Source organism: Phyllobates terribilis, unplaced genomic scaffold (genome assembly GCF_046119375.1).
Source record: "Phyllobates terribilis strain yellow unplaced genomic scaffold, ASM4611937v1 Scaffold_7__3_contigs__length_470593459, whole genome shotgun sequence".
Lineage (NCBI taxonomy): Eukaryota > Metazoa > Chordata > Amphibia > Anura > Dendrobatidae > Phyllobates > Phyllobates terribilis.
Genome location: NW_027362767.1, coordinates 361,821,909 through 361,836,483, shown reverse-complemented (window position 1 = coordinate 361,836,483; position 14,575 = coordinate 361,821,909). Strand labels below are relative to the sequence as shown.

Below are 14,575 nucleotides of genomic sequence, written 5' to 3'. Positions count from 1 at the left end.
GTAGATCAAATCCCAAACTGTTCTTTACGTATATAAATAGTAAAAGGATTAAATCGGATAATATTGGACCGATAAAAAGTGATGAAGGTAAAATCATAGAGAAAGATGAGGATAAAGCTAATCTATTAAATACATTTTTTTCGTCAACTTTCACAAAGGAAAAAGAACTAACAGGCGAAATGAGAAGTGACAAGCTTAATCCTCCACTAAGTATGACAAATCTAACCCAAGCTGGGGTACAGAAACGCCTCAGTAACATTAAAATAACCAAATCACCAGGACCTGATGGCATACACCCACGGGTACTAAGGGAACTAAGTCATGTGATAGACAGACCATTATATCTTATATTTAAGGACTCTGTTGAGACTGGGTCTGTACCACTTGATTGGCGACAGGCGAATGTAGTGCCAATATTCAAAAAGGGAGCGAAAAGTGACGCCGGAAACTATCGGCCGGTGAGTCTGACGTCCGTTGTGGGCAAAATTTTTGAAAGCTTCATTAAAGAGGCAATTACGGAGCATCTTGATGCTAATAATCTATTAACCCCGAACCAACATGGATTCATGAGGAATCGCTCCTGCCAAACAAACCTGATTGACTTCTACGAGGAGGTTAGCTCTCGAGTAGATCAGGGGGAACCAGTGGATGTCGTGTATCTCGACTTCTCAAAAGCGTTCGATAGCGTGCCACATAATAGGTTGGTATACAAAATGAGAATGATGGGGCTGGGGGAAAATGTCTGCAAGTGGGTAGCTAACTGGCTAAAGGATAGAAGGCAGAGGGTGGTTATAAATGGAATATACTCAGATTGGGTAAGCGTCACTAGTGGGGTACCACAGGGGTCTGTACTAGGCCCAATGTTATTTAATATCTTTATTAACGACATAGTCAACGGGATAAATAGTAAAATATCAATATTTGCAGATGACACAAAGTTATGTAAAACAATTAATACAAAAGAGGATAGTGAAGACCTACAGAGGGATTTGGATAAGCTGGGTAGGTGGAGCATTAAATGGCAAATGAGGTTTAACGAGGAGAAATGTAAGGTCATACATATGGGAAGGAAAAATGGAAGTCACCAGTACTCACTGAATGGGAAATCATTGGGGAATTCAGAGATGGAGAAGGACTTGGGCATCTTGATTGATAGCAAACTAAATTGGAGTGCCCAAAGTCAGGCGGCTGCTGTAAGGGCAAACAGGGTAATGGGATGTATCAGAAGAGGTATAGCTGCAAAGGAGGAGAACATTGTTCTTCCACTGTACAAAGCACTGGTCAGACCACACTTGGAATACTGTGCTCAGTTATGGGCCCCAATATATAGAAAGGATATAAATGAGCTTGAAAAGGTACAAAGGAGGGCAACAAAATTAATAAGGGGAATGGAGGGACTGCAATACCCAGAGAGGTTGGCAAAACTAGGACTATTCAGCCTGGAAAAGAGAAGGTTGAGGGGGGACATAATAAATGTGTACAAATATGTTAGGGGACAGTATAGAGACCTTGCCCGGGATTTGTTCAAAAGGAGGGATATTACGGTAACAAGAGGGCATTCACTAAGACTGGAAGAGAAAAGGTTTCAGCACCAGCATAGGAAGGGGTTCTTTACGGTAAGAGCAGTGAGAATATGGAATTCACTGAGTGAGGAGACGGTAATGTCGGATTCACTACACCAGTTCAAGCGGGGACTGGATGCATTTCTAGATACCAGGCAGATTTCAGCGTATACTTAAAAATAGAATAAAATAGTAGGTTGATACAGGGATTTATTCTGACTGCTGGTTTCAGAGTCGGGAGGGAATTTTTCCTCAGGTGAAGATTGGCCAAATCATTTGGGGTTTTTGCCCTCCTCTGGATCAACTTTAGCAATTACAGAACTAACAGGTCGAACTTGATGGACGCAAGTCTTTACTCGGCTTTACTAACTATGTAACTATGTAACAGCCAAACTCTGCCATAAAGGTGAGATTAGGAAAGAGAGTTTCAGGTCACAGGTCATACACCATGGTAAGACTGAGCACAGCAACAAGACACAAAGTGGATACATTATATCAGCGAGTTCGCTCCCAGGTAAAGATTTAAAAGCAGACTGAGGTTTCAAGATGTGCTGTTCAAGCTCTTTTGAAGAAGCACCAAGAAATTGTCAATGGTGAGGACCATAGATGCAGTTGTCGGCAAGAAACTTAGTGCAGCAGATGAGAAACATCAAGCTCACTTCCTTTCTAAAGTAAATGTCCAGCAGTGCCATCAGCTCAGAACCGACAGCAACCAGTGGGAGTAAGCTACACAGATCTACTGTTTAAAGAAATTCTGCTAGAAGTGGTCTTTTTAGGTATGGCATTTTTGCAGCCATTCTTCTGTGACTTGAAAACAAGGGCAAGCTACTCTACTATGCACAAAAATATAGAAAATTGGGTACAGGAAATTGACAGCATGTGCTCTGGACTGATGATTCATAATTTAAAATATTTGACTGTAACAGAAGGCAGGGTGATCACTGAAGGGCTGGAGAGCGGTACAATAATGAGTGTCTGCAGGAAACAGTGAAGCACAGTCTAGGGGTCTTGCAAGATTGGGGCTATATTTCAACAAATAGAGTTGGGAACGTGGTCAGGATTAATGATGTCTAGTGATCAGAGAATCTCAATATCAAGTCTGTCTGGGATTGCATGAAGAGACAGAAGGGTTGGTGCAAGCCTACATCCACAGAAGATCTGTGGTTAGTTGTCCGAGATGTTTGGAGCAACCTCTCTGCCAAGTTCCTTGACAAACTGTGTGCAAATGTACCTAGAAGAATTGAGGCTTTGATGCTCTTAAAGAGGACCAGCCAACTGCCAATATTAAATATGGTATAAAAGCCGCTGTTCTGAATCTGATTGAGGTGTTTTTTTTTTCATTTTGTTCCTGCCCCTCACCATTCTTTATATATGGCCCCCTCTCATCGGTCTATAAATCCGGTCTTGTTAGCCATGTTGCTGTGATCCTGAGAAACCCACAGGATGAGAGTTGAGGACCATACCCCTTATCTAATAAGTCTAGATTTATATCTAGGGAAGAGGATCTTAGGTATGTAGAGGCGCAGGAAGAAAAAAACAAAAAAAACAACATATATTAAGGAGAGCGCTGGCATTTACACCAGATAAACAATTACATACTTATGGCAAATGACAGGTCCTCTTTAAAGTGACCACACACATTAGACATCTGTCGGCTCTTAACTATTCCTCATGATCCCCAAATACACATGCATGTATGCTCATCTTGTCTGAGCAACCATGTGTCCTCAATAAGAAGTGGGAAGCAAGTTGCACCATATTATTTGGATGTAGCTAATCTCCTGTAAAAACAAAGAATTACACATATTGACATCCAACATGTCTGACCCTTGTTTTTCCCAAACATCTGCCATCGGGGAAGAGTTGGGAGTCGGGTTTGGACAGCATTCACCTACTGTTTTCTTTTGGGCAGCTTTAGAAGAACATCAATTCTTTTGCATTTAAACATGACTGGGGGAGGAGGGGGTCATCATCATATCCATGAACAGTCTGGATAGACAGAGAAAATAAAAAGCCTGTGCATCTGTCTGATTCAATAATTATGAGTCTTCCCATCCTTCCTGCCCTTTCAAGCGACTCATAAGATTTTGTAGGACAACACGTCTCAGCCTGACCCGACTCAAGCAATGGATAATTCTGCAACTTTTTCAGAAGTTCAAGTCAAGCAGGTCCAGCCAGCCTCCGACTGTCATGGCATGACGGAACCTGCACAGAAGCTGTGCAATACTGATGCCAGACTCTTATTCTATTACATGGCGGTCTAGATTAGAGGTTTCCTTGTATTGTGGTCCATACATAGATCAACTTTTCTTTCAACATGAAACAAATGTAATTCGTCAAACAGGGGTTGTCCAGTTTGGAAAAACCCATTTTCAAATACCCATTTAAGGCAATCTGAACTGAGGACATCCCTAGTTTGGGACCACCTTCAGTTACAGTAGAGAATGAATTAGAGGGCCTCTTTCTGGAGAACCCTAGACTTTTTTACATTATAGGATAGCTAGTGGATTTCAGTGTGAAGCACCCATTGACTGATGATCATGCTAATACATCCATTAGACTGTAAGAGAGAGGCAGTACAGGAAATCATTGACAGATATGGAGGAAATTCCAGCAGAGCATGAAGAAGGGAAGTTCAGAGGAGAAAATTAACAGAAGTATCAAAACAAACAATGCAGTCCGTATGCATCACAAAGATATATTATAAGTAGAGCTGTTGTAGCTTAGTTTTCATTAAAATTACAAAACCCCATTAAAATACAGCATTTATTTCAGCACAGACACACAATGCCCTGGCACAGCTCTAACTGGATTAGTAATAATAATTGCTATATGTAGCCTTGTACCTATAAAGTGGAGCCTTGGGAGCTTCTTATGCTGCCTTATTGGTCCTCTAAATCTCATCATATTATGGAGATATTCTCACCTAGAAGAATATCTCCGGGATATGACACTGGACAGAGCATGGCACATTTCATTCAAATCCAACAGATATAACACTCATATGCCTCCATGTGGAATCAAATGCCTATACATTGATTTCTATAGCCAGGAGTCATGGGGGAGGTGCCTGCAAGGTAGAGAGTCAGTGTCCTAGCTCTAATCACAAGCCCATTCCCCCTTAATGGACATCAACGCAAGCTATTCTGAAATACCACCCAGGGGGATGTCAGTCAAGGAAGAACAGGCAGGATAACAGCCAGGACACCATGACTCGCCACCTCTCCAGCACTGCCTCAACAACTCACGGTATGTTTTTTTCATATTTTATATCTGCCTTGATCTAAAGCTTCTTCTGCCTGGGTATAAAATGGGTAATATTAACAAGGCAATGAATAAAATCCTGGTAATAAGTACCAGGAGTAGTATAGTCACATGCCATCAGTTTAGTCACCAGAAAATCTTGGGACAGGTTAATTTTAAGGAATGTGAAAGGTTATGGATTACTGGAAAGTCCCATAAAAGTATAAAAAAAAGATTACACACACTCCTTTTTTTGTTAGGGGCTGAAATCGCCTGAAAATCGAGTTTATATGTGTATATATATATATATATATATATATATATATATATATACACACACATACGTACATCCATATATACAATGTATAACTGAACGACCTTTCATATATCAATGCAATATTGTACTTCTAAATTGAAATCTTCACAACAGCTTACATGGTGACTAGTTATCCACCAAGTAATTAGAAGTAACTCCAATGTAGAATATAAAAATTACTGTTTCTATTTAGACATAATTAAAATACAATTAAAAACGAACAAGGTACCAACAAAATGGAAGACTATTGGAAACCTATTTTGGGCATAGAGCGTGACTAATGTATCAGAAAACACTATAAGTAGGTCATAATAATCAATCAATTGTTGTCTAGGATATCTTTATCCAAAAAACACCAAGGTTACTTACCGGTAGCAAGTTTTTCCAGAACCCATGACAGTACACCTGAGATGGGATCCGCCCTTCAAGGACAGGAAACCATCTGAAATAAAAGGGCTGCACCTCTCCTCCGCTTCAGTTGGTTACAGAGCATTGAGAGGACCGCCATAAAAATAGTTATATACAAAATCCAACACCACATCAAATAACACCCAACAAACGTGCACACCCATAAGGTGAGAAAGAAGGGGGGGAATATACGGGTGCTGTCATGTGTTCTGGAAAAACTGGCAACCAGTAAGTAACCTTGGTGTTTTCCCTTCACCCATGACAGCACACCTGAGAGAATTTTGGAGAAAGAAACACCTTAGGGAGGGACCACCACTTGCAGCACCCTTCTACCAAAGGTTAAGTCAGATAGGCAGGATAGATCCCAACAGTAGTGTTTGAAAAACGCAGATGGTGATGACCATTTAGCGGCCTTACTGATCTGATCTATCGATTCCTCTGCCTTCTCTGACCAGGAGGTAGCCACGGCCCTGGTGGAGTGAGCCTTGATGCCGTCAGGGATTGGGGTGTTACTAGTCTAGTAGGCTAAGCAAATGACCTCCCTAATCCATCTGGCTATAGTTGCTTTTGTCACCCCATAACACTTCCTACTCCCCTGGAAGGCTACGAACAGGGATAGGCTACATCTCCACTGACTAGTTACTTTTATGTACTGTAATAGAGCCCTTCTGACGTCAAGGTTATGAAACTTTTGCTCCCCTGGGGTCTTTGGGCTGTTACAAAAGGAGGGCAGAATAAATTTCCTGAGATCTATGAAACTTGAGCGCAACCTTAGGAAGGTAGGCTGGATCAGGCCTCAATACTATTCTGTCCTCAAATATTTGTGTATATGGAGGATTTATGGATAGGGCCTGAAAATCACTTACTCTACGGGCCGATGTTAAAGCTACCAAAATAATTGTTTTGAGAGTTATGTATTTTGCAGACAACTCCTGAACTGGTTCAAAGGGTTTCATAGTTAGGGCGTCAAATACTAAATTTAGGTTCCATGGAGGAACTTTGGGTATTGAGACTGGCCTAGATCTACAACAAGATTTAATGAACCTTGTAATAAATTTATTGGCTGCGATGTTATGGTTATATAGCGCACCCAAGGCAGAAACCTGGACCTTAAGTGTACTGGTAGCCAGACCTAACTCAAACCCTTTCTGTAAGAACTCCAAGATGGAATTAATTGGAGTTTTTTGGCTTAATGGCTTTCCTAGGAAATCTAAAAATTTTCTCCATGTTCTACCATACATTTTGGTGGTAATGGGCTTTCTACTTTTTAATAGAGTAGACACTAAACCTGATGAAAACCCTTTGCCCCTCAAAATTGCAGTCTCAAATTCCACGCTTATAGGTGGAAACCCTTCACTTGAGAGTGGAACATTGGTCCCTGAGCTAGAAGGTCCGGGGTCTCTGGTAGGATCCATGGGTCTGATCGTGACATCATCCTCAAAAGGGAGAACCATGGTCTCTCTGGCCAGAAGGGGGCTATGAGAATCACTCTAGCTTGATCCTTCCTGATCTTCCTCACTACCAGAGGCATCATAGTTATTGGAGGGAAGGCATAGGCAACTTGAAGTTCTAAGGGATCTGGACAGCATCTATTGCCAATGGGTTTCCCCTTGGGTCTAGTGAGCAGAACTTCTCCACTTTCCTGTTGTTTTTGTCAGAGAACAAATCTATCTCGGGTACACCCCACAGCTGTACTATCTGATGGAATATTCTAGGATTCAGGGCGCATTGCCCTTGTCCCAACTTGTTGCGGATTAGGAAGTCTGCTCTCGTGTTTTCTATGCCTCAAATATTTAACATCAATAATTGGCTATATATATATAGAGAATGGCTCTTCAAACAAGTCCATAAATCACCACATCTACACTACATCATGTGCAGAAAAACAAAGAGATCCATTAGTATATAGACAAAATTTTATTAATCAATCAATTAAAATCATGACAAACCAGACGAAGTAATAAATAATTAAAAAACAGAGTGCCCAGTATAAGGGGAATAGCTCCTGCCCAAAATATAATAATTGTATAGCATCTAATAGGCTCAAAAATAAGTTAACCTAATTGGTCATAATTATCATGGGTACATTAACCCCTTTAGAGCCCATGCCGCATTAGTACGCACATTTGCGTACTGCCCGTTCAGTGAGGGCTGCTGCGCTGAGCCCTCACTGAACGGAGCACATGTCAGCTGATTCTTACAGCTGACATGTGCCCGCAACAGCCGCGGGTGGAATCGCGATCCACCCGTGGCTGTTAAACTGTTAAATGCCGCTGTCAATCTCCGACAGCGGCATTTAACGCGCGCTTCCTGGAAGCGCGACCTAAGCCCCGCCCACCGGCAACCCCGTCACGTGATCGCGGGTCGCCGATGGGCGTGCATGACAACCCAGGGTCTGCAGCAGACGCCTGTGGTTGTCATGATCTGGTCGCTATGAGCGCCACCTAGTGGTCGGCGCTCATAGCACAGGACCAATTCTGCTATATGCAGGGGATCTGCTGGTCCCCTGTATGTAGCAGAGCCGATCAGACAACTGCTGCTTCTAGTCTCCTATGGAGACTATTGAAGCATGCAGTAATTCACTGTTGAAGCATGCCCCATTCAAAATAAAATAATAAAAAATACCCCACATACACATATTTGGTATCGCCGCGTTCAGAATCGCCCGATCTATCAATATAAAAAAAGAATTAATCCGATCGGTAAACGGCGTAACGAGAAAAAAATTCTAAACGCCAGAATTACGTTTTTTACTCGCCGCAAAATTGCAACAAAATGCAATAACGGGCGATCAAAACATCGGATCTACACCAAAATGTTATCAATAAAAACGTCAGCCCGGCGCGCAAAAAATAAGCCCTCACCCAGCTCCAGATCACGAAAAATGGAGGAGATGCTACAGGTCTCGGAAAATGGCGCTACTTTTTTTTTTTTTTACCAAATTTTGGATTTTTTTTCACCACTTAAATATAAAAGAACCTATACATGTTTGGTGTCTATGAACTCGTAATGACCTGTAGAATAAGAATGGCAAGTCAGTTTTAGCATTCAGTGAACGTGTTAAAAAAAATAAATAAAAAACAACTGTGGTATTGCACTTTTTTTGCAATTTTACCGCACTTGGAATTTTTTTCCCGTTTTCCCGTACATGATATGGTAAAACTAGTAATGGCGTTGAAAAGTACAACTCGTCCCGCAAAAAAATAAGCCCTCACATGGCCATATTGACCAAACAATAAAAATGCTATGGCTCTGGGAACAAGGGGAGCAAAAAACGAAAAAGCAAAAACGACAAAACCCAAGGTTGCGAAAGGGTTAATAAAGCAATCACATCTGCCAGAAATTTATAATATAGCATGGCTATGAAAACATATCAAGGGTGTAAATTGATGAGGGGACACAAACCTCTTCCTAAGATCAAGTAATTCCCAATATTATAAGAAAAGCCAAATATATATTATAATTTAATTTATGTAGATATATTAACCATCTAAAACAGCATGATTTTAATTAATTTTAACAGATCAACATGATATATCAATATAGAAAGAGATGTGATCATAATTCATATAGAGTAAATCATGTACCTGATCCAGGTTAAGCTAGTAGGTGAGCCGTGATATAGAATACTCCAAGGACCGGGCAGGTCGCTGTCCCCCTTCACCCCGACGCGCGTTTCGCCCACTTGCTTCTTCCGGGGGCGTTAATTATGTATTACTTGGTCTGGTTTGTCATGATTTTAATTTATTGATTAATAAAATTTTGTCTATATACTAATGGATCTCTTTGTTTTTCTGCACATGATGTAGTGTAGATGTGGTGATTTATGCCTCATATATGTAGCGCCGTAAGAGATAGAAGATTTTGCTCCGCTATTTGAAAAAGCCTGCCTACTGCTTCCAGAAGAGAATGAGATCTTGTTCCCCCCTGGTGGTTTATGTAGGCCACAGTGGTTCTGTTGTTCGACATAACCCGAACATGACGACCCAGGAGTAAAGGGAGGAAGCCTTCTATAGCGTTCCTCACTGCCCATAGCTCTTTTATATTTGACGACCCTTTTTTCTCTAGGAATGACCAAGAGCCTTGAATTATGTGATTTTCTATGTGTGCGCCCCACCCTGAATTGCTTGCGTCGGTCGTGATGATGTTTTGTACTGGTGTGTCCCACTGGACCCCCAAAGATAAATTTGACATGTCTGTCCACCACAAGAGGGCGTTCCTGGTTCGTAAGGAGAGATGTACCTTTCCTTCTAAATACCCTTTTAACAATCTTTCTCCTGACAAGATTTCCCACTGGAGGTTTCTTGTGTGAAATTGGGCCCACTTGACCACCAGAATGCATGATGTTAGAGTACCTAGCAGGGACATAGCCTTCCTTAAGGACATGTATGGGGTGTGTATGGCTGCTGAGACCAAATTTGTGAATTTGTCTATTTTGCTTTCGGGTAGAAGACAAGTCTGACACTCGGAGTTTAAAGTAAACCCCAGAAAGGCCTGGACCCTTGCGGGTTCTAGTCTTGATTTTTGGGTATTGACCATCCAACCCAAGCTCTGCAAAACAGTCATGACTTGATTCAGTTGTGAAATACAGTTCTCTCGGCTCTCTGAATTCCCCACTATAAGGAAGTCGTCCAGATATGGTATTATAACTGTATTTTGAATACGAAGAAAGGCTGTCACCTCGGCTACAAGCTTGGTGAATACCCTTGGAGCAATCGACAACCCGAAGGGAAGAGCTTGGAACTGGAAGTGTCTGCAACTTCCTTGGATGTAAAGAGCAACCCTTAGATACTTTTTGATGATCTGGGTGAATTGGGACGTAATAATATGCGTCTTTTGAGATCTATCACTGCCATAAAGCAATTGTGAAAAAGAAGCTTTTTTGTTGAATTTACTGATTCCATTTTGAATGTATGGTTGTCTACAAATCGGTTGATGCCTTTTAGATTTATAATAGTTCTGAACGAACCGTCCGTTTTTTTTTATTAGAAAGAGAGGGGAATAAAATCCCCTTCCTTTTTGACTGACCGGAACTTCGCATAGCACTCGTTTGTTCAACAGGCTCAAGATCTCTGATTCTAGGGCCAGCTGTTCGTCTGGGGATTTTCTTACAGGAGTGATCACTAATGAGTGTCGTGACTGCTGAACGAACTGAATCCTTAGTCCATCTCTTACTATGTTGAGGACCCAGGGACTGGAGGAAATGTTTTCCCAGGCCTGAAGAAAATGAGAAAGTCTCCCTCCAACTTGTGGCCTGGCGTCATTGTGGAGGTTTTTTGGAGGCGGTGGAGGGACCCCCAAACATATATCTGGACTCTTTCTTGTTCTTAAAATCACACTTTCTTTTTTTTCCTGGTGGGCGACCTCTACTAAATTTCCGCTTCCGAAAATAGGTCTTCCTGGCGTCCACCAAAAACCCAGGGAACCTTCCTTTTTTGTCGCTCGCTTTCTCAAGGACATAGTCCAATTTTTTGCCAAAGAGAAATTGGCCGTCACAGGGGACTTCTATATATGTCTTCTATAGGGAAGCATGGTCTCCCCCCTCTATCACTGTCTGAAGAGGATGAGGATGAGGCCCCACTACAACACTGTCCATCTGATAACACAGAGGAGTCAGTCAGAAGAAGGATCAGATATGATTTTTCTTCTTTTTCTCAAAATAGTTTTAAGGGATCCCATGACAGACCTGAGGCTAGCTGCAAAATCCGGGGTACCCTCACAAATAGTTTTCTGAATGCAGTCCGAGCAGAGCTCCTTCTGACAGTCTATCGCTAGTGGGCATTTGCATATCACACATTCCCTGTTCCGCTTCTTGGCGGTAACTTTCCTGGGTTCCTCCTGGTGATTTAAACACACAATAGTAGTCCCATTAGCAAATATATCTAGTGACATTCATGAAGATCATTCACCTCGCCACTGCGGATACTGGAATTGAAGACTGTTTCAGGATACGCGAGGCATCCATCCTGGAGACGGTGGAGTCCTGAGAAGCTTTACCCTTCTGACTGGGACGACTGGTGCTCCTTACGCTGGACCCTCTAGACCGGCAAGCAGACGGAGGTGGTGATAAGGGTGGTAGCGACTGTGGCCGTGGCGACAGCTGCTGCTGCTCCATGTCAGACATTATGTCAGGTCTTTGAGCAGCGTCTTGACCTCAGGTGCTCCTTAATATTGGGAGATGGGCAGAGTCAGCCACCTCCAGGTCCCTGTGGTCTCCTTCCGTTTTTTTTTTTAATTAGCACCCCCCCCCGGGCTGCTGTATCCCCAGCGCAAACGCCACCAGCGTTTTGCCATGACGGCCGGCATTATACAGGGCGCCGGCGCCGCCCCTGACATCATCGAGGCATGCCCTACCCAGCGTGCCCCGCACCATGATGTCAGAGGCACGTGACCGCGCGTCACTTCCGGTCACAAGGGGGCAGGGGGAGGGCGGCGCGGCGGTATACAGAAGCCTAGGACCTCCGCACCGCCTGCACCCGCACGTGCAACAGGTCCCCGTGGAACCTGCGGACGGCGCTACCAGCACCTGAAGGCTGGCGCCACGGACAAAAGCCCGCCCTTCCAGCGCCGAGACAGGCCTGGGTAAGTCTCTTCAGCATGACATACGCCTGATTTCTTCACGAGGATTCCCATCAAGGACAGGAAACCAACTGAAGCAGGGGAGAGGTGCCGCCCTTTTATTTCAAATGGTTTCCTGTCCTTGAAGGGCGGATCCTCTCTCAGGTGTGCTGTCATGGGTGAAGGGAAAATATTGTTCTTTTAGTGCTAAAGGCATATCAAACAGACATTGCCAATAAACAAAAGGGCTGTTATAAACACCCCAACATTAATTATAAGGGCTATCTACGAATGCACAAGTCACTAAACAGGGCTAGAAAATATACAGACAAATGGCCAATTGAGACAATGTAAAATTAATGGAGGTGCAAAGCTGACAACATGATATGCAGATATCAGAAAAGTGCATCAGTGCATTTAGACTAACATAAGGTATAGCATGCAACTTTATCTATATGTACTATAGCTTTATGTATCATTGGCACACCACATTAGGGATAGTGACAACCTAAATATAAGACCAAAACATGAATAGTGTCTGATAATCACCTAGTTTATGCAGCACGCACAAAATTTAGTAAGGAGGTTCCTGCTTCCTGCCCCGACGCGCACGTTTCGCCTAGCTTCTTTGGGAGGCGTCACTGCGGCATCTAGGCGTTTCGAGACAAGGCGAGGTCTGTGGGTTCTTCATGGCAGCTGGGGACCTACTTAAAGCCTTTGTGTCCACCATCTTTGCTCTCCTATGAAACTATGTCCTCCTAATACATTTGTTGCATCATTTAGGCCAGAGTTCTAAATCTTCTCCAGCTATGAACAAGTGTAGATTTCAACTAAAATTGATACGAATGCCTATATCACCCTCATACTAGACCTGCCCATTCTTTTTTTTTTACAAAATTGACCAAAACGGTTCATAAATACTATAACAGTTGCAAGATACTGAACCTTTCATATGCCAGCTTTGTCGTGTAAAAGTTTAAAAATTTTCCCCATACCTTTAAGCCAACAGGTCCTTTATCTTTACACGTGAGTTTTATATATTTTCTATATCTGTCCGAGAATTCAAGATATGTTTTTACACAGGCTGTTTTCTATAAATTGGCAGCTAGAATTTTTTTCTAGGCTATTGGTAGACTTTGATGCCTCGCACAGTACGATAAGTTGGATTAATTTCAAATTCAGCAAAAGATCAAAGTATTCTCCTACCTTTAATGAATCAAAGCAGGCAATAACTCTCCCGTTTTCCACGTGGCAACTCCGTGACGGATGCGCAAACTTGCACTCTGCATCAGACCTTGAACAAGTGCCTCTCTGGAATTCACGGCATACTTCCAACGTCAACCATTTTGTGTCACGCACCAAGGAGACGTTAACGGCCATGTTAAAAACAGGATTTCCCCGGCCTAAGCAGACACCTTTGTCGTACTACAATCGTTTTCTTCTTATCACAATGGGACGGGGGAAAGTGGACTTCAAGTTTAAATGAATAAAAGAACTATTTTAATCACTTTGGTTAAAAAAAATTGTCAGCACTTAAGGTTTTTTTTTTTCTTATTTTTTTTCTTTTTTTTTTTTTTTTAAAGTCAATTTATATCTGTTTTAGAGACACAAATAAAACATAAAAATCCAACCATAAAATAGAAGTTTTATCAGATAAATTGAAAATAAAAATAAAATCTAACCAGAGGCCAGCTCTTTAAAAAGTGCAAATGTCAAAGTCTGAACGTGTCGGCTTTACGCCACTTCTGGACTTGTAGGTGGGGAAAGGGGTAAGTAGCCAATGCAAACCGTGAAAGCAATTTCGTGCTCTGAACTTAATGATGGTCGTGAAAAGGCTTCAGCAATTGCAAAAGTTTCCTATTTTTTTTTTTCGTCGTTCTGATGAATAAAATGATGAAGATGGGCACAGGCGTGACGGGTTAATGAAATTTTGATGAATATACTTTTTTTTTGTGTTTTCTTTCTTGAGAGCCGAAATTAAAAAACTAAAATTGACATACGCGTTTGGCCTGCGAGCTACGACAAATAAAAGGGAAAAAGAAAAAAAAAAAAAGGAAAAAAATAATAAAGAAAAATAAAGGAAAAAAAAAAGAGGGAGGCAGCACTAGACAGAAATCCAAGCAGCGTTAGCTTCGGGAAAAAAGGCACGTTTCAGCAACCTGCAAAAAGAGGAAATAAAACATAAAATCAGAAAAGTAATTCAGGAGCACACACTTATCACAAGCTGATTATGAAACACGAAGAAAGTTTTAGCATTCGGAAAACCTAGATACTGACACTACGGCAAAGTGCAGTCAGCCATTGTAGAGTGAAACAGGGAATTTCCTCCCCAAATCTGCGCATGGTGGAGAAAGCGAGGATCCAATGAGATTCTATGTAACTCCGAGGTCTGGGCTTCCGCCCAATAGCAGCGTCCAGTTCATTATCATTTATTTGGCAGGAGAACGGTTTTATTACGAGAATGCCTTGTGTCTAACATGTGCTCGGG

General features: G+C 42.1%; 1 protein-coding gene across 8 annotated transcripts in view; it reads right to left on the bottom strand.

Annotated features, from left to right (window-relative positions):
- Positions 1-14,575, bottom strand: part of MBNL3 (muscleblind like splicing regulator 3) — a 169,003-nt gene that overhangs the window by 89,007 nt on the left and 65,421 nt on the right. For 7 of the 8 annotated variants that reach the window (XM_073641327.1, XM_073641326.1, XM_073641322.1 and 4 more), the window contains exon 2: positions 13,294-14,246. In XM_073641327.1, the coding sequence (XP_073497428.1) occupies positions 13,294-13,467 (174 nt within the window). In that variant the 5' untranslated portion in view covers positions 13,468-14,246. Of the gene's footprint in view, positions 1-13,293; positions 14,247-14,364; positions 14,386-14,575 lie in introns of those variants that run through there. The other variant, XM_073641325.1, reaches the window with a different exon arrangement.